The 18,413-nt window shown below is 40.9% G+C and overlaps 1 protein-coding gene across 1 annotated transcript in view; it reads left to right on the top strand.

Moving 5' to 3' along the window:
• MPP7 (MAGUK p55 scaffold protein 7) overlaps window positions 1-18,413 on the top strand; it is a gene marked incomplete at its 3' end in the record, with an annotated part of 263,678 nt that overhangs the window by 154,965 nt on the left and 90,300 nt on the right. Inside the window, exons 6-7 of the mRNA XM_079701252.1 lie at window positions 1,665-1,745; window positions 13,530-13,661. Of these exons, the coding sequence (XP_079557378.1) occupies window positions 1,665-1,745; window positions 13,530-13,661 (213 nt within the window). The remainder of the gene's footprint in view (window positions 1-1,664; window positions 1,746-13,529; window positions 13,662-18,413) is intronic.

Genomic DNA, 18,413 nt, shown 5'->3' with positions numbered 1-18,413 from the left:
TAAGCTGGACAAGAAATACATGTGGCGTGGAGGCTGCTTTTAGTGTCACCCTACACAGCCTATCTGTTATTTTTTAATCTTTTACGTTATTACAATAAAACAAACTATAGTTCCTTTTAGTAAGATATTAGGGCTGTAGGTATAATGAAAAAAACTGACATCTTCAAGGGTTGATTTTCTTTGATAATACCGTGTATTCTAGTTTAGAAAATAAAGCATGTATAATGAATCTCCCAAGTTGTGTGTTACCTGTTTAGTCCCCATTTTTTTCTTCCATTTCTACAGAGATTACAAACTAAAAGGATGTTGCAATATACATGTTTTGTGAAGAAGCTTACCTCTGTGTTGCACAACCAAAACACTTGACAACTGAGAGAGCCTTGAAAACCAGTTTTAAAACATTTATTGTCGAGGGTTTGGGGAAATATTTATTTATAAACCAATGTAATTAAGGCCCAGTCATGTTATTACAACAATATTGCTTTTTTTTTTAATTAGAGATTTTATGTAAATATAAACTTAGCATTTTGTAATTCATCAGAGCAATATATTTAAATGTTTGATTCAAGAGTGCAGAGAGCCTTTTGTGTCTTTTTGTAAGTTTAAAATTCTGTAAAAAATGTTACCTTCAAAAAGGAAAAGCACTTTTTGAAGTGTAGTCCGTGAATATATCAATTTTATCTGATTTTATTTTTTGTGTATAATTTATATTACACCCCTCATTTAGAGAAAAGTCCTTTCCAGAGATAAGAGCAATTATTTTTTGTTTGTTAGAAACTATAGGGGCAAATGGAACTTTCATGCAGTGTTTTGAGAAGGGTTTTTAAATGAAAGTATATGTACATATTTTGCATTCTGTGCTGCATTTTTTCATAATTCTATTTTTTTCTATTTGAATCTTGCTTTTCTTCTTATGAAAATGATATGATCCTTCTTATAGCCTAAGATTGAGTAGAGGTTTTGATAGAGGCCTCTTAACGCAGAACACAAGGCAGGTTCCAAGCTCCACCCCTTTCTTCTTCAGCTTCAGCTGGAACCGGCAATGGGAATTTATAATCCTGGTGGTAGAGAACAGTCAGCATCTGAGTTAGCCGCATAGTTATCAACCTATTATAAGTCATTTTATGATTAACCTATTTTATATTTAACAGACTGTGTAGGTAAACATAATAAAAGTTTCAGATCATTTGCTCTTCTAGGGGCATTCTAGTTCTTTTTACCCCAGCTCGAAACAGCAAGCTACTGTGGGTTTTTAGAAACCCTGTGGATTTCACCACTTCATTCAGAAGTTCTTTTTTTCTGTTTTTTTCTTTCTTTCTTTTTTACAATGTCAAAGCTTGATCCAGTCCTTTTTACAAGTGGTCCTTTGTCTGCATGCAAAAGACCATTTCGTGGATGAAGTGCTGGGATTTGCCCCCTGTGCAGTAAATCAGAAGGTGATCTAGCTGATGTGATTTCTTGAGTTGTACTCAGCTGAGAGCCTGGGCTGGGACCAGGGCTACTAAGAGCCTCAGAAGAAGAGCAGAGATTGATAGTCTGTTTTCTTTCCTGCTGACTTGTGCTTAATCACTGAACAAGTAGCAAGAGAGATTCTCAGTTGTCGCACGTGGAGCTCCCCCTGCTCTTACTAACTGTTCTTCGTGTCAATGTGATCTCCTGTGCAGCTGGCGGAGGAGCTTCAGAACAAGCCATTAAACAGCGAGATCAGAGAGCTGTTGAAACTACTGTCAAAACCCAATGTGAAGGTGAGGACGTGTGACACCTGTAGTAAATATATCCGAAAAGGGCCACTTTCTGGGACTGCAGATGAATTTTGTTTCGAGCATCAATTTTCAAGTAAATGTATTTTCAAATAGTGCACAGTATTTTAATCATCTAAATCCCGTTAAGGAAAAAGAGTTGAGCTTTTGATGATAATGTTGTGACAATCTATAAAATACTTAAATGGGAAGCTCAGGATTTAAGTTGGCAAATATAATGGAGCTTCAAGGTCGTTTTTCTTTTAAATGAAGTTAAGAGTCCAGGATACAGAACCGATTAGTGATTTTGTTTAGGTTCATTTTGCTGGGCTAGTTAATGGTGTGCCAGTGTATTTGACAACAGTATCTATTTTTCTGGGGGACTGTCTTAGCATTCCTCTTCCTCTCCCTATTTCCTGCCCCCCTTCTGCCAATCTGTGTTTTAATGCGTCATACCATTTTACAGAGCAAAGCATCTTCCCAGTGTAAATACCAGTAGAATATTGGCAGATCCATTTCGAGTCTCTGTTTTTCTTACAAGTCTATCACTTATTTTTCCTCCAGGTGTGATTAGTCAACGATGTGATTTAGAAATTTTCCTGTTAATTCTAAGGTCATTAATGTATTAAATTCTATAACCCATACATTTTGTACTTGATACTACCGCACTTGTATGGGAAATATTGTCCAGGAGTCAGAATTACCTATAGATCAGTAATTATGTAATCAAAATGATCAGTTATGTCATGATTTATGTTAGGCGTATATAGACTGTTGAATGAAAATGTCCATCTAGATGCAAAAACTGATGATTTAGTTCTACCTTCTTTGAAAAATCTCCTTTGGAACTATGCTATATATGGTCTTAAACTGATATTCAAAAAAGTATTAAATAAAAGATAAAGAGAGAACATGTATGGACCATGATTTCTAAACCATGTAAGTAAATATAAAGTACATGAATGTATTTCTGTAAAGGGTAAATGAACTATGATTAGTAATATGAGAGGAATTGACTGGTGCAGAGGAAATTGATTATACTTTAGTTCTAGAAGAATAAGGATCTGGTTAGTGCAGAAAGGTCACTTGATGCTGAAAACAGAGTGCACAGAAAGTGAGCAGCTTGGAGGAGATACGTGAATGCTCTGAAAATTTCTTCACTTTCCTTATACTGCACTTGGGAAGTTGATGTTAATCAGAGCATGGCAAAAGGGGACCCATGAGGCGCGTGGTAAGCTTTTTGACAGCGTTACCTTGGTTTGAATTTTACAAATTAAACAGGAATGTTTCTGACTCCCCAGAAACAAAAAATCTGATTTTGGTATTCTGTTCAAGAGTGTTTATACTGGATGGAAACTGGTATGTGTCGGGAGGGGGGGTGTGATCTTAGGTGGTTATGAGGTAAGAGAAGATATGTACATTTTGGTGTCTGCCCAGGTTCCTGGCAAAGCTCATAAAACCCTAGTTAATCTCCTAAGTGATAAGAACACTGGGACCATCTATTGCACTTGTATTTCTTTGTCTTTGACCCTGTCCCTGACACAGGTCCCCTCCAGCCCTTGTAAATTTTTAAGTGCTAAGAGCACCGGGAGCACCCTTTGTCCTCATGAGGTGACTCTGGGTGTGCCCCTGGCTGGGTGCTGGTCACCAGCAAGACCATGGAATTTTCAGCCTCACCCCACCCCTGCCACCATCCTCCAGAGAGGGGCTGGAAATGGAGTTCAGAATTGGTTACGCCCACTTGAGGAAGCCTCCCTAAAATCCCCAAAGTGTGGTGTTCAGAGAGCTTCTAGGCTTGGGGACACATCCATGTACCAGGAGGGTGATGCACCCACCTCCACGGGGACAGACGCTCCTACCCTCCAGACCTCACCCCGTGTGTATCTCTTCATCTGACTGTTCATCTATGTCCTTTATCATATCCTTTAATAAACCGGTACATGTGTTTCCCTGCATCCTGTGACCTACTCTAGCAAATTAATTGAGCCCAAGCAGGGGGTTGTTGGAACCTCACATCTGCAGCTGGTTGGTCAGAAGCACAGGTGGCAGCCTGGAGTGGTGACTGGTGTCTGAAGTGTGGCTGGGGGGGCGGGGCAGTCTTAAAGGATTAAGCCCTCAACCTGTGGGAGCTGACGCTCTCTCTGGGAAGATGACCTCAGAACTGGGTTGAACTGTAGGATGCCCAGGTGGTGTCACAGAGAATTACTTGGTGTTGAGAAAACCCCTCACGCGTTTGGTGATCAGAATTTTGTTTTGTGTAAGCAGTAAAGGAAGCACACAGGAAGAGAAACCCAGCAAGGAAGGAGAAACTCCTCCAGAAGGAAGAGAAATGTGGGTTTTCTTCCCTTTACAATGGCATCATGCAGCACCATAGGATGCAGCTTTTAATTGAGTACTTAAACTTTGTTATGGCAAAAATACCTCAGACGAACAATTTTGTCTGTTTTCACATTTACGTAGCAGTGTGACTAAGGAATGGTGAGAAGTCAGCACGAAATGTGTATGTTCAGGAAATAACGTGTAGAAAGTGGGTGACATTGCAGACACTTGACGGTACAGTCGACAATGGCAATTTCTAGTTCACCAGTCTTGGGAACAAAATACTTTTCTTCCCAGTTTGACCTAACATTGAACATTGCTTTCCTTGAAATCATTTATGTTAACAACCATCACTTTGAATCTCACTTTTGAAGGTAATTACTTTAAGAAGTGCAGTCCCCAAATAAGTTTTAAGCTATTTCAGAATTTGATCAAATACTCCTTTTTGTCTTGGGAATAAATGAAAATATTTGCTTTTTTTCTTTTCTTTAAGAGCAGAAGCAAGGTACAGTAGAATATAACATGTATACATGAATTGTTCGTTGAACTGACAGTTAAAATATGAAAAATGTAATTCCAAGGTGTTAACTTGAATATTGCCCTTAAATTTTAGTGGATAAGGGAACTAATTATTTACTTTTTGAAGATTGCTCTTCCATTTAAAATATTTAATTCACAATACTGAAAGGAAACCTGAAATGTACCTCCAAAGTAATAATGATTTTTTAAAAACACATATAGGTATATACAACCAAGTGTGTAGCCAACTATGAAATGATAATACGTGCTTTCTATAGACAACTCGTTTTGAAAAGCATTAAAACTTTGTTTGGTAATTTGTAACTGTCACCAGAGTTGGATCTTCATTCGTTCATTCCTACATAAATTCAGCATCTACTCTGCCAGTCCCTATAGCTAGAACTTGTGGAAGATGTATGAAGATACATGAAGATTAATGAAGGTGATAAAAGTAGGAGATGAAGAGAGGGAACACCCAGAAATAGTGTGGAGCACATAGGAGTGGAGCCGGCGCTGAGGCTGGGTGCGGGTGGGTTGAAGAGGACTGCAGAGGACATGGTCTGTGCCAGGTGACGCCTGAAGGCTGGTGTGAGGTGACCAGAGCGGCAGAGGAGTGAGAGGGATGAGTCGGCGGGGGAGGTGAGAAATGAAGGTTTCCGGTATGAAGTCCTACAAAGGAAATAACTTGTCACGTTTGAGGGCGTAAAGTAGACTTCGTGTGGCTGAGCAACAGCATGTGAAAGAAGTGGGGGACAGGAGCTGGACAGTAGAGCTGTGAGTCGGGGCCGACCTCCTGGTTACCCAGGCCAGCCTGGTGTTTGCCTGTAGTTCCAGTGTTGTTAATATTAATAGTCTCCCTTTTAATTTCAGTGGTTTCCTTATTTAGATGATAAATTATATGGCCACTCTGATTGCGAGCATATGAAACAGTTTGAATTCCATCCTAAGAGCAGTGGAAAGTCATTGGAAGGATTTAAATAAGCAAGCGATGCCATCACTGTGTGTGTAGTATGCACAGCAGTTCCCCGGGTGGGAAGGCCAGCTGGGAGCCTGTAGAAGTAATCTGGGTGCAGCGTGGCTGTGGTCCTAACGAAGGATGTGAGGATGGAGACAAGGAAGTGGGGGATGGGTGGGATTGGATGTAAATTCAGTATGAGGTGTTGGGACAGCTGGTTAATTATTTGGGGAAAAATAAGAAAGACCTCTACTAGAATGAATTCCAAGTAGAGTAAAGATGGAAGTGTAAAAATTGAACCATAATCATGGGATAGAGTAAAAAAGCATTTACAGCCTCAGGGGCAGATGGACACACACACACACATGAAAAGTTAAAAAAAAAACAATCCATACATGAGGTTGGAAGGAATAACTTATCTTTATAACTGATTTATGATATTGTCTTTAATAAGATGGGACGGTTTATTACTCTGACTTTAATTTTTACCTTTTACAAAGTGACTTGATAAAAACTTTTGAAATTAAACGGAAAAGAATTTCGGATAATACATAACTGTGTTTTGAATCTAAATTTTAAAATAGACGTCCCTATCCTTGTTGCTTTATTAGCGAAGATGAGCATCATTTCATATGCTTAATGGCTTTTTATTTCTTCTGTGAATTGTGTGTTCATATATCTTTAGGGATAACTACTCTTAATTGGCTGCATTACCTTTCATTCCTTTTTGTGTACAGAACTATTACGTATACATTTTTTTTTTCCATTATAAGTAGGGTAATAGGATGCACTACTTACTGTATTGGAATACACCCAGTCTTTAAAACTTGGAATTGGTCAGTCGCCATATACAAAAAAAATAATTATTATGACTCAACAGTGTCTACAAAATCCAGTCTTATTGTCCAAATCTTACAGTCCAGGAAAAATAACAAAGTATAAAAGAAATCACATGGTGAGGAAAAGGTAATGATAGAGTCACTAGAGGCCTGCGTAGATGTCACAGACTCTACAGCTTGCTGCAGTGGAGGAGGAGCATGGGCCATTTAGGGGGCACTGCGGAAGGGACGCTGGTCTCGACAGAGACTTTGTTTCCAGGGAAAGCAAAGAGAGTCATCAATAAATAAAAACCACTCCTAGGCATCACACTGCCACATTAAAGGCAAATCATTCTCTCTGAGTTGTCATTCAGTGGCTCATTTTTGATGGAAGTGAGGTGACATCATCTCTAGAACATGGTATTATAATTTAGGAAGTCAGGGAGAATTTGGTAGATTTTTAAAAAGGCAATAAAATAGAAAGATGTGTTGTAATTTTTCAGCTTTCCAAAACATTCACTTACCAGAAATTACTCACTGCCCGGGCATGCGGAATGGATGAGATTTCATTAAAGCATAATAAATGGCAAAGTTAAGCTTCCTTCTGGAAGAATAAATCAGCGTTACTCATCCTTATGAGTCAGACACTTAATTCTAAGGGTCTGACAGATATTTAGAGCATAGAATTGACTCCAGGGGGTCTAAGGCAGGGAGAGCTTGGGAGCCCGATGAGTTACAAAGCCCAGTGTTCAATTTCCTGCAGATTCCTCTAAGCGACAGGTAAACCCATCAGCTGTGATCAGTGGCATATGGAAACACAATTTTCATTTAGGTACTACCTCCTGAAAAGAATGTCTGTATAGTGAAGAATAAAGTCGCTGCAGTTAAAACAGGAAAATGGAATACAGAGTTACTTTTAGTTGTCCAAAATTAAAATGTTGCTAACCAAAACTATTTATAAAGCAAAGCTGTTAAAAATAATGAACTTGATATCTGTAAATTAAAGTATTTTTTTTGGAATCCAGATATGAAAGTACAGAGCTAAGGAGGAAAAATAATAGCTGGTGTTTTAACAATGCCTATCAACTGTAATATTCACTTTATTATGAAACATATTCATTAGCATTCCCTGTTACTCTTATCATGTGCAAGATAGTTACCCTAGATACACAGATAACAGCCATTTCTGGTGCTCTTTGTTCCTCTTTATAGGTCTGTGTTCCCATCTGCAGTCATTCCTCTTGTCTGAAAGAACTTCTTATAACATTTTTGGTAATGCAAGTCTGCTGGTGATTAATTCCTTCAGCTTTTGTATGTCTTTAAAAAGTCTTCAGTATTCCTTCTTTTTAAAAGGTATTTTTGCTGGGTATAGAATTTTAGGCTGACAGTAGTTTTCTTTGAGTATTTTAAAGATGTTGCTCCATTGTCTTGTGGCTCACATTGTTTCTAAATGGAAGTGTGGAGTCATTTTCATCTTTTTTCTTTTGTATGTAGTGGGTGTGCTTTTTTTTTTTTTTTTTTTTGGCTGATTTTAAGATAGTCCCCTTTTCACTGGTTTTAAGCAGTTTGGTGTTATGTCTTTTCTGTTTATTGTGCTTGGATACATTGAGCTTCTTAAACATGGGCTTTTTTGTTTCCATCAAATTTGGAATATTTTCTGCCATATTTCTTCAGAATTTTTTTAACACCTCTCCTGTCTTTGGAGATGGCAGTTAGGTGCATATAAATAGACCATTGAAGTCCCACAGCTCAATAAATGTCTGTTCATAATTTTTCATTATATTTTCTCTTTGTGTTTCATGTGTTTCAACAGTTTTATTGCTTTGCCTACAGGTGTTAATCTTTTTCAGTGTACTGAATGAAATGTATTTTCACCTTTTATCTGTAGAAGCTTGGTTTGAATCTTTTTTATATATTCCACGTCTCCTGTTCAGCCCTTCTTCTAGCTTTTTGAACATTGGAATTAGTAGTAACTGTTAATTTCCTTTTCTGTGATCTTTCTGTAATTTCAGGATTTGGTTCTATATAATTCTATCATCTAATTTTTCAGGGTTTAGGTTTTTTTTTTTTGGCCGTATGCGGGCCTCTCACTGTTGTGGCCTCTCCCGTTGCGGAACACAGGCTCCGAATGCGCATGCTCAGCGACCATGGCACAGGCTCAGCGGCCATGGCTCACGGTCCCAGCCGCTCTGTGGCATGTGGGATCCTCCCGGACCAGGGCACGAACCCGTGTCCCCTGCATCGGCAGGCAGACTCTCAACCACTGCGCCACCAGGGAAGCCCCGGTCAGGGTTTAGTTTTATAGCTTTATATTTTTCATCACTATGCATAGTAGTTTCTGATTTTTTACATGCCTGGTAATTTTTGATTGTCAGTCATTGTGACTTTACTTTTTTTTTTTTTTTTTTTTTTGCGGTACGCGGGCCTCTCACTGCTGTGGCCTCTCCCGTTGCGGAGCACAGGCTCCGGACGCGCAGGCTCAGCGGCCATGGCCCACGGGCCCAGCCGCTCCGCGGCATATGGGATCCTCCCGGACCGGGGCACGAACCCGCATCCCCTGCATCGGCAGGCGGACTCTCAACCACTGCGCCACCAGGGAGGCCCGACTTTACTTTTTTTGATGCTGGATATTTTTGTATATTTATAGATAATATTCTTGAGTTTAAATTACACAATTAAGTTATTTGGAGGCTTGCTTTTAAGCTTTGTTAAGTGAGATCTTAGCAGCATTTAATCTTGGGCTAATTATTTCCTGCTATTAAGACAGTACCCCTCTGTTCACTCTCCTCAATGCCCTGTGAATTGTGAGGCTTTTCCTTGTAACTGGTGGGAACAGGAGCTATTCCTGCCCTGTGCAAGCCTCGGGGATTGTTTCCTGTAATGCAGGGTTTCTCAACCTTGGAACTATTTAACTTTGAGGACTGGATACTTACTTGGCGGTGGGGAGGGGATTGTCCACTGTGGTATCAGATGCCTCAGAGCATCTCTTGCCTCTCTGCACTAGACAGCAGTAGCATCCCTTGAACTGTTACAAACCAAAAACGTCCCCAGCCATCTGGCTCCCGGGGAGTAAAATTGCCCTCAGTTCCGCACTACCGCTCTAATCCTTCCTGGCAGTTGTTCCGTATGTGAGCCTTGGCTAAGGACTCAAGGAGCTCCGTGTCTGTGCAGCTCTCTCCATTCTCATCCCTTCCCTGAGAACGTTCGCCCCTTGATCTCCCTAGGTTCCCAGCTCTGTTGTCCTGGGTTCCTTCTCCCCCTGACATAGCGGGACATTCGCTCTAGACAGGAAGCTGGGGCAGTCTCAGGGTTCGCAGTTGTTTCCTGTCTCTCAGTCATCTCTGTCCTTCCTTGTCTCATGTCCAGTGTCTTCAAAAACCATTGCTTCATTATCTTTTTTTTTTTTTTTTTAAGTTTTCTCCAGTGGGTCCCTGTTAACTTCACCTTGGTTCTCATCCTCATTCTTGAACTGTACTTTTGCTGGATACACAATTCTGGGCTGACTGTTATTTTTTTCTAAGTACTTTCAAGGTGTTTTAACTATCTTCTAGTGATCTTGCTGCTTGATCAGTCAGTTCTCAATTACTTTTTTTTTCTTTCCTTCCTGATGATCTGTGTTTTTCTCTCTGATATTTTTAAGAACTACTTTCTGTCTCTGGCATTCTGTCATTTCACTATGATGTATGTAAGCGTGGGTTAATTTTTATTGTTCCTGCTTCCTAAAGGATACATTGGAGTTCCTGAATTGTCAGACTATGTTTCTCATCAATTGTCAAAAATTTGCAGCTATTATGTCTTCAGATAATATTTTATCATCTTGATGAGGCTCTTCATTCTTTCCCTTTGAAACTTTTGTTGGATACCAAAAAAAGCACCAACCATAAAGGAAAAAAATATTACTGGGTTCATTCATTGGGATCCTTTTTTGATCAAAGAATACTAATAAGAAAGTGAAAGGGCAAGCTACCAAATGGGAGAATGCATTTGTGGCATCTGTAACTGACAAAGGCTTGGATCCAGTGTGTTATAAAGAACTCTTACAAATCAAGAAGAAAAAGACAGATGGAATGGAAAAATGTGCAAGGATCTTGAACAGGCATTTCACAAAAGAAGGTATCATGATGAATAAAACCCTTGAAGACCGGTTGAAACTCGAACCGAAAAATGGGACATTGGGTGTATCGGACACCACGGTTGGCAGCAAACAATTGACATTTACATTAAAGAAGTTAGAACAGCAGAAGGAGCAGCAGGAGGCTGAGAAACTGCACCGACAAGAGAGGAAGACCCTCCGCTGTTCAGCCGGTCACCTGAAGTCCAGGCCCTGGAGAGGATGGCCGTTCCACTGAGTCTGGAACCGATCCCATGCATGATTCAGAGGAGCTCACTTCCCCAACTTGGTCATCGTTAGAGTGTATCATCCACGCCGGGGACGTGCGCTCCTGAAGTCCACGGAAACCCTCGCTGCGTGTGCAGAGGTCAGCATCTGGCAGCGGGTCCCAGGCCTCTGGTCAGACTGCGGGGCTGGGCCCACTGGCTGTGCGGTGCCCCCAGGGTGCTTCTGTGCCCTGTTGCTTCCCAAGAACATTGTCCCTTTCCCCTGGTTTTAATCAAGTAAACAAGGTGGTGGTTTTGTAATATTGTGAAACGTGCACCGTGAAATGAGAGGTTGTCCTGTGCTGAAAACCGGGACTGACGGTCTTCCAGAAACTTTCTTGCACTGCCTGCCGCCATCCATGAATCAAGCATCCAAGATGCCATTCCTGTCTTGCCTGACTTGTGAGCATCGGTCGTGTTTATGTGTATAAGGATATGCTGGTAGCTGTGTTGCTTGTTTATGTGTTAGTTTGGGGTTTTTTAAAGCATATTTTTATACCAAGAGAATATAAAGTAATGGTAATAACAGTCTAAAACAGGAAGTGGAAGCTACTGGATATTCTTTTAACTTGGCACAAGATGAAATACAGATTTTTTTTTTAATTCTGTTTCTTAAGTGCAATTGGAGATATACTGGCTGGAGAAAACGTTTATAAAAAGAAATACTTTCATTTGAACAGCAAAGAAGAAAGATATCATGAGTTATAAGAAAGATGAAATTTCAACCACAAGAAGATAACACTGTATACTCAGAATGGCCAAATTTAAACTACCACTGTAAACTGTTGGATCCCGTGATGCAGCTAGAACTCACATAAGCTGTTGGTGGGAGAGTAGCTGGAATGACCACTTTGTGTCATCTGCCTGTGTTGAATGACCTAGACTTCCACCCTTAAATATACTTAACCCAAATTTGTGTGTCTATGCATCAACTGATATGAAATATTTACAGCAGCACTGTTTATGATAGCCAAGAGCTGAAAACAGCCTAAATGCCCCTCAAAGGCATAATGGATAAAGGAACTGTGAAATATGTACATGTTGGAGTACTATACAACCATGAAAAAGGAATGGCTACCAGTAACAGGATGGATGAACCTCACTAAATTAATGTCAGGGAAAAAAGGAAGATCCCATTATGTGGTATTTAAATAGAGGCAAAACTACCACCTTCAGCGGAATAGAGGCCACGGTGACTAGGAAGGAGCATATTTAGGGGTCCCTGGGGCTCAGTTAATGTTGTGTTTCTTGTTTGGGTGATATTTACAGGGACATATTCATTTTTGAAGATTCTTCATGCAGTATGCTTATGAATTGTGTGCTTTTCCATATATATGTTACAGTCAATAAGAAAGCTTAGTTTAGACACCATTTCTTTGCCATCTTGGAGCTTCTGTTTCAGTAGATAGCAGATATTAAATATGTGTACATAAAAATGGAAACATGGTTAAAAATTATGAGCATGTATGAGGGCAAAGAAGATGGTGCTATGAGATCACGTAACCCCGGGGTCTACATTTATATTGGATGTTTCGGCCACGCCTCTGTGAGAATGAAGCCAGGTATTTAAACTGAGTGAGGACAGTGGGTATGAGAGTTGGAGGGCAAATACAAGACTAGGACTTGCTCTTAATCCCAAACCAGTGGGTGGGTAGGAGAGTTCTCAGTAGACCACTTACGTGACTTAGTCTCAGTTTCAAAGTAATTACTCTGGACACACTGTGAATCAGGAATTTGAAGATGAGCCAAAGGTGAATGCAGATGGACCATTGAAAGGCTCCAGGTAAAAATGCTCCAGGTAAAACATGATGATCAGTGATCTAGACCAAGAGTCTGCCAACTTTTTTGTGGAAAAATGTCTGTTGCTTCTACTCAGTTTCTCATTGTAGCATGGCAGGCGCCATAAAGCACACATCAGTGAACAGGCATGGCTGCGTTCCAGGAAAGCTTCACTTACGAAAACAGGTGGCACAGTTGGCCACCATCTGCTCTGGACTGGAGAGAAGATAACAAATGTTATCTTACATTGTGGAAGCAGATTTCACAGGGTGGGGGTTGGATGTTGGGAGTGTAGGTAGGGGGGGTTTCAAGGATGATTCCTAGGCTCTGGCTGGTGTAATTGGTGGATCATGGTGCTGCTGATTAGGGAACAAATTAGTTAAAGGTCTAGACCCTGTCACCCCCAGTATAGTGACATGTCACGTTTTTCTCATCTTTGGCCTCTAATGACAATATGACCATTTTGTGGAGTTTCACCACCACAACCGTCATGACTAGAAATACTTTTATTTTATTCTTTTATACACATAGTTGGCTATTACATCAAAAATTAAAAAGTGAGAAAAATCACAGAAGAATGAAAGCTAGTCAGTCGTATTGAGCAGTTCTTTTTGTGCTTTCTGCTAACAGAAGGGAAAAAAAATGACATGCGTCGTTGCCTGACTCCTGCCAGCCCGTTGGCAGTCTATCTGTAGCCTCATTTTTCTCCCTCCTTTCAAAAGTAACACTCCCTCACCGACCCCCGCCCCAGCTGCCACTTCTGTACGGAGGAACCGGAGGGCGCGCAGGTTAGCAGGTGCTTCACGCTGATGCTTGCCGCACCCTGTGGCTGAGTAGGGTCACCCCTGATGTCCTACAGCTTCCCCTCGTCCCGTTTGCAAGAGGCTCCTCCCAAGTAGTTGCCTTCTTACCGTTGCTGGGGCAGAATGGGAACATCAGTTTGATTTTCCTTATACTGTAGTCAAATATAAAACGCCAAACACGTCCAACTGCTGTAACACTGTTCACCTTGGACTTTGGTAGGCTTTGCTCTCTGTACACGATACTGTGGCTCTGAAGAACTATGATCCCGTGTTGCCTCCTATGCCTGACGATATTGATGATGAGGAAGACTCGGTGAAAATCATCCGTCTGGTCAAAAACAGAGAACCGCTGGTGAGTTCTGGTCTACATTTTATGCTCAGCTATGAGTAGATATCATGATAAAGCCAAATCTGATGGGCACATACCATTGATTCCTCTCTTTAAAATGTACTTCCTCTGTGTCCTCAACTTTGAAATAAGTGGAGCATTCACACCTAAAGCGTATGATTTAGAAAAATTAAAATGGAGCCAAATAAAATGGCAGGCATTCTTTTGGTTATAAATAGCAATCGTGTTTAAAATGTGACTTGTTGACATTTATAAAAGACAGCATAACGTGCACCAGTTAGAGCTGATTTGAAATTTAAAAGTGCAACTAAAAATAATTGCTTATGGCTTTTCTAGAAAGCTGATTGATTTTAAAGTGACGAGGAGAAATTAATCAGGTATCCGATATTTCAAAATGTAGATGTAACCATTTGTTTTAGCCCCAGAATTTATACAGTGCTGGATCATGTCAAGGCCTGGGGTAGGCCGACTGATGCCTCACACCAGCCCACAGTGATGTCATGTCCTAATCGTCAGACCTGTGGATATGTTACCTTAAAAGACACAGGGAGCTTTTCATGATTAGTTAAGGATCTTGAGACGGGGAGAGTCTCTTGGATCATCAGGTGACACCAAGGTAGTCACGAGGGTTCTCTTTAATGGGAAAGAGGGAAGCAGGAGGGTCAGAGGTACAGAAAGAGATGTGATGGTGAAAGCAAGGGTGGGAGTGACGAGGCCAAGAGCCCAGGGATGCCAGAAGCGTCTAGAAACTGGGACAGGCAAGGACCGGATTCTTTCCTAGATCCTCCAGGACGAATGCAGCCCTGCTGGCACCTTGATTTGGGCCTGTAATACCCATGTTTGTCTTCCTATCGATACCTCCAGACCTGTCAGATAATAAATTTGTGTTCTAGTAAGCCACTAAATTTGTGGACATTTGTTGACAGCAGCAATAGGAAATGAGTACAGAGTGTATCCATATGAAACTATATTCAAAAGGAAAATAAATGTCACAGCCTAGCCGTTGACTTTAAATGCGTTGTGGCCCATTAATTCTGATTAAAACGTTTTTTTGTTCTTAAACCAAAGGGCAGTTGATAATACAATAGTTGCTGGGCACTGTGTTATATACTTTGCATACTGATTATATTTAATCCTCACTCTTGGTACCATTTTTCTGTTTTCACAGACTAAGAAACTGATGTTCAAAGAACTAAAGCAACTTAACCCAAAGTAGCACAGCTATTAAGTAATAGGACCAGGATCTAAACTTGACTCTTTTTCTTCAGACACAAGTTTTTTCTTCTATACCACATTCTGTCTTTATACTTTTTGGTAGTTTTTATCTTCTTCTTTTGTTTAAAGGCAACTGTGGTATGTTAATAAATACATTGGACACTCTTACCCAGAACAATATACAGATAACTTTGCTTATTACAGAAGGATAATTGAGCCCCCGAAGCTCATCTGTGGGTGTTCTAAGGCTCCCTGTAGCCCTGGTTAAGATTGTTTGGTTTAGATTATACACTAATGCTTTTCGCCTATGGTGATAACTCTGTGCTGGTAACCTAAGTATGTCTTGGTCTTTATCATGCAGGTGATGCAGGTAAGGGTGGATGGTACGCAGACTAGATGGAGAAAGAGCTCTCCTGGGACCTGTCACCATAAAGTGACTAATCCTTGGTGGGTTCTGTGTATCTACCAATAAGAAGTATGTTTCTGCTGTGACAAATTCACTCTCTTAGAGAGAGAGTTCAAAGACTGGCCATCTTGAGGAGATCAGTAATTCATTACTAACAATTTCTTTGCTCAGTCATAGTTTTCCAGAGGTGGTGGTTTTTGGTGTGTTGCTTTGGTGAGCTGACATTTAAACAGTCATCAGCAACATTTAAGCTCCATGCTTCCTGATCGAAGAAGATCTTCAAATGTTAATCAGAGAAATTAGGCATGTACTGCATGGGATTTCTCAAAAGTTTTAACTGGACCTGCTGTAAATTAGTTTCAATTTAAAAAGAAATTGAAGGGGCTTCCCTGGTGGCGCAGTGGTTGAGAGTCCGCCTGCCGATGCAGGGGACACGGGTTCGTGCCCCGGTCCAGGAGGATCCCACATGCCGCGGAGCGGCTGGGCCCGTGAGCCATGGCCGCTGAGCCTGAACGTCCGGAGCCTGTGCTCCGCAACGGGAGTGGCCACAACAGTGAGAGGCCCGCGTACCGCAAAAAAAAAAAAAAAAACCAAAAAAAAAAACCCCCACCTATGTTAGGGCTTCCCTGGTGGCGCAGTGGTTGAGAGGCCGCCTGCCGATGCAGGGGACATGGGTTCGTGCCCCGATCCAGGAAGATCCCACATGCCGTGGAGCGGCTGGGCCCGTGAGCCATGGCCGCTGAGCCTGTGCTCCACAACTGGAGAGGCCGCAGCAGTGAGAGGCCCGCGTACAACCAAAAAAAAAAAAAAAAAAAGAAATTGAATGAAGTATATAAAATAATGTAAAGTTGTGTTTTCACAGTCTGTTACTGAATAAATCACACCCTTTAGCTCATAACAAGCATGTAACAACTGAAATAATTAGACCTAACTTTGAAGTGATAATTCTTTGTCATTAGCTCTCTTTTGTTATAGTTTATATAATACATTAAATTCATAGTTTAAAAATGAGAAACTGGGGAACTTCCCTGGTGGTGCAGTGGTTAGGAATCCGCCTGCCAATGCAGGGAACACGGGTTCGAGCCCTGGTACGGGAAGATCCCACATGCCATAGAGCAACTAAGTCCATGCACCACAACTACTGAGCCTGCGCTCTAGAGCCCGTGAGCCGCAACTACTGAAGCCCACGAGCCTAGAGCCCGTGCTCGGCAACAAGAGAAGCCACCGCAATGAGAAGCCTGCACATGGCAACGAAGACCCAACACAGCCATAAACAAACAAACAAACAAATAAATTTATTTTTTGAAAAAAGTAAATTAGCCAAAGGTTCTTTTTGCCAACATATGCAGTTAACTTCTTTAAACTCTAGGTTTCGTTTTCTGTATTTAATGCAATTTAAAGTAGTTTTGAGTACTTTAAAAAATTATTTTAGTCACTGGCTCTTTGCCTTCCTGGTGAGCCACAATTTGATTGCATGATTTTTGTTCAAGGGAATGTATTAAAAATAAGTAAGAACTTCATGTAGAAAACAGAACCTCTAACTGGGATGAAGAAATTCCCAAAATTATTTGTTGGGAATCCTGAAAAAAAGTATTAAGATTTTAAATATTGTTTTAACACTGGAATATGGAATCAAGTGAGAATTACTTGTCTTGAACTTTTCTTCATCCAAATGCGTCATTACTGTATTTTCGTTAGTTTGACAATTATTGTGAAAGTGAAGAAAGATTATTGGGTGAATAAATTTATAGTTTAAAAAATGCACGACCCAGAAAAATGGAAAGTATTTATTTTTAACAAACTCGTCATTTTATATTTGTCAATTGTCTTCTGTCATTTTGGGGAGGTCATTGGAAAAGCCACAGCTGCCGAAGGGGGTCCAGGGGAAGAAAAGACCAAGAGAAAATACAGAGTCTAAGGCATCTTTGGAAGAATGGGTCTGAGTAGTAAGACTGAGAGATCGTCAAGGTGAGGGAAGCCAGGCTGACATGAAATTCTGGCACGTGGCTGGGTGGTTAGGAGCTGTTTGGCAAATGATTCAGGAGGAAAGTCCATAAGATTAGCAATCAAGAGGTTAGCTTATCAGTGTTATTTAAGAATGTAATTTTGTTGTTAGACTGCGGTATAATGTGCTGAAAGAAGCCCTGAGCTTGCATTAGGTGACCTCAGTGGGAGGTTTGCTCTGTATCCTTAGAGCAGCAAGTCATTTATTGCAGCCTCAGGCTCCAGATCAGAAAATCAGGAGATAAGCCTCTTTTGTGAGTGTTTTGAATATCAGCTGACATCTAAGTGTTCAAAATGCTGTGTTAAGTTCTTTGCATTATGCCAGCATCAAATGAATGTGACATAGAACGATCAGGTAGAAGCTAGTTGACAACTAGATTTACAGAGAGAATGGTTTCCTGGGGGAGAGGCAGTGAACACAGGTCATGTAGGTATTTGGGAATGGAAAGGCGAAGGGGTGATAGTCTGAGGAGGAGGGATGGATGAAAGAATTGCGAGAAGCGGAGAAGGACACTGGTCAGGTCGCAAGGAACAGGGCTCTTCTCCCTCCCTGTGAGTTTGGAGCAATTTATACCTATTTTATCCAGATTAATTTTTAGACCGGCTGAAGAAAATGAAATTCTCTTAGTGAATGTGTGGATTATGAGCCTTAATTTTCAGTGTTTCTTGCATGGATTTTCCTTTTACTTCTTTTAGAACAGGGGTTCTCAGACTCTGGTATTACCAGGGTTACCTGAGACGCTTACTTCAGATGCAGACTGTAGGGCCTCTGCCCCCAGGAGTCCACGTCATTAGCTTCAGGTCGGGCCTGGGAATCAAATAGATTGTAAAATGTGTCGCAGGCCTTCTTGATGCCAGTGTTTGGTCAACCGTACATGAAAGCCCTTGTTTCAGAAGTCCAACCTGAAATTGACTGTGCCACCTCTTTAAGGAGGTCTTAGGGCATTGGCAGTGGTCTCCGAGGGATGGTTTTTATTTGTGTCTTAGTACTCCTCGTTTCTAAACCATTTTACAGAAGTAACAAGAAAAGTCTAACCAGAATGTTAACTTCTCAGTCTAACCTAAAGCTGTCTACACTGTCTGTCATCAGAATCACACAGAATAAATTAAAAATAATTATGTAAGAAAAT

Source organism: Hyperoodon ampullatus (assembly GCF_949752795.1).
Source record: "Hyperoodon ampullatus genome assembly, chromosome: 3".
NCBI classification, from domain to species: Eukaryota; Metazoa; Chordata; class Mammalia; order Artiodactyla; family Ziphiidae; genus Hyperoodon; species Hyperoodon ampullatus.
Note: the sequence above shows the minus strand (reverse complement) of the source record. Positions and strands in the feature narration are given on the sequence as shown.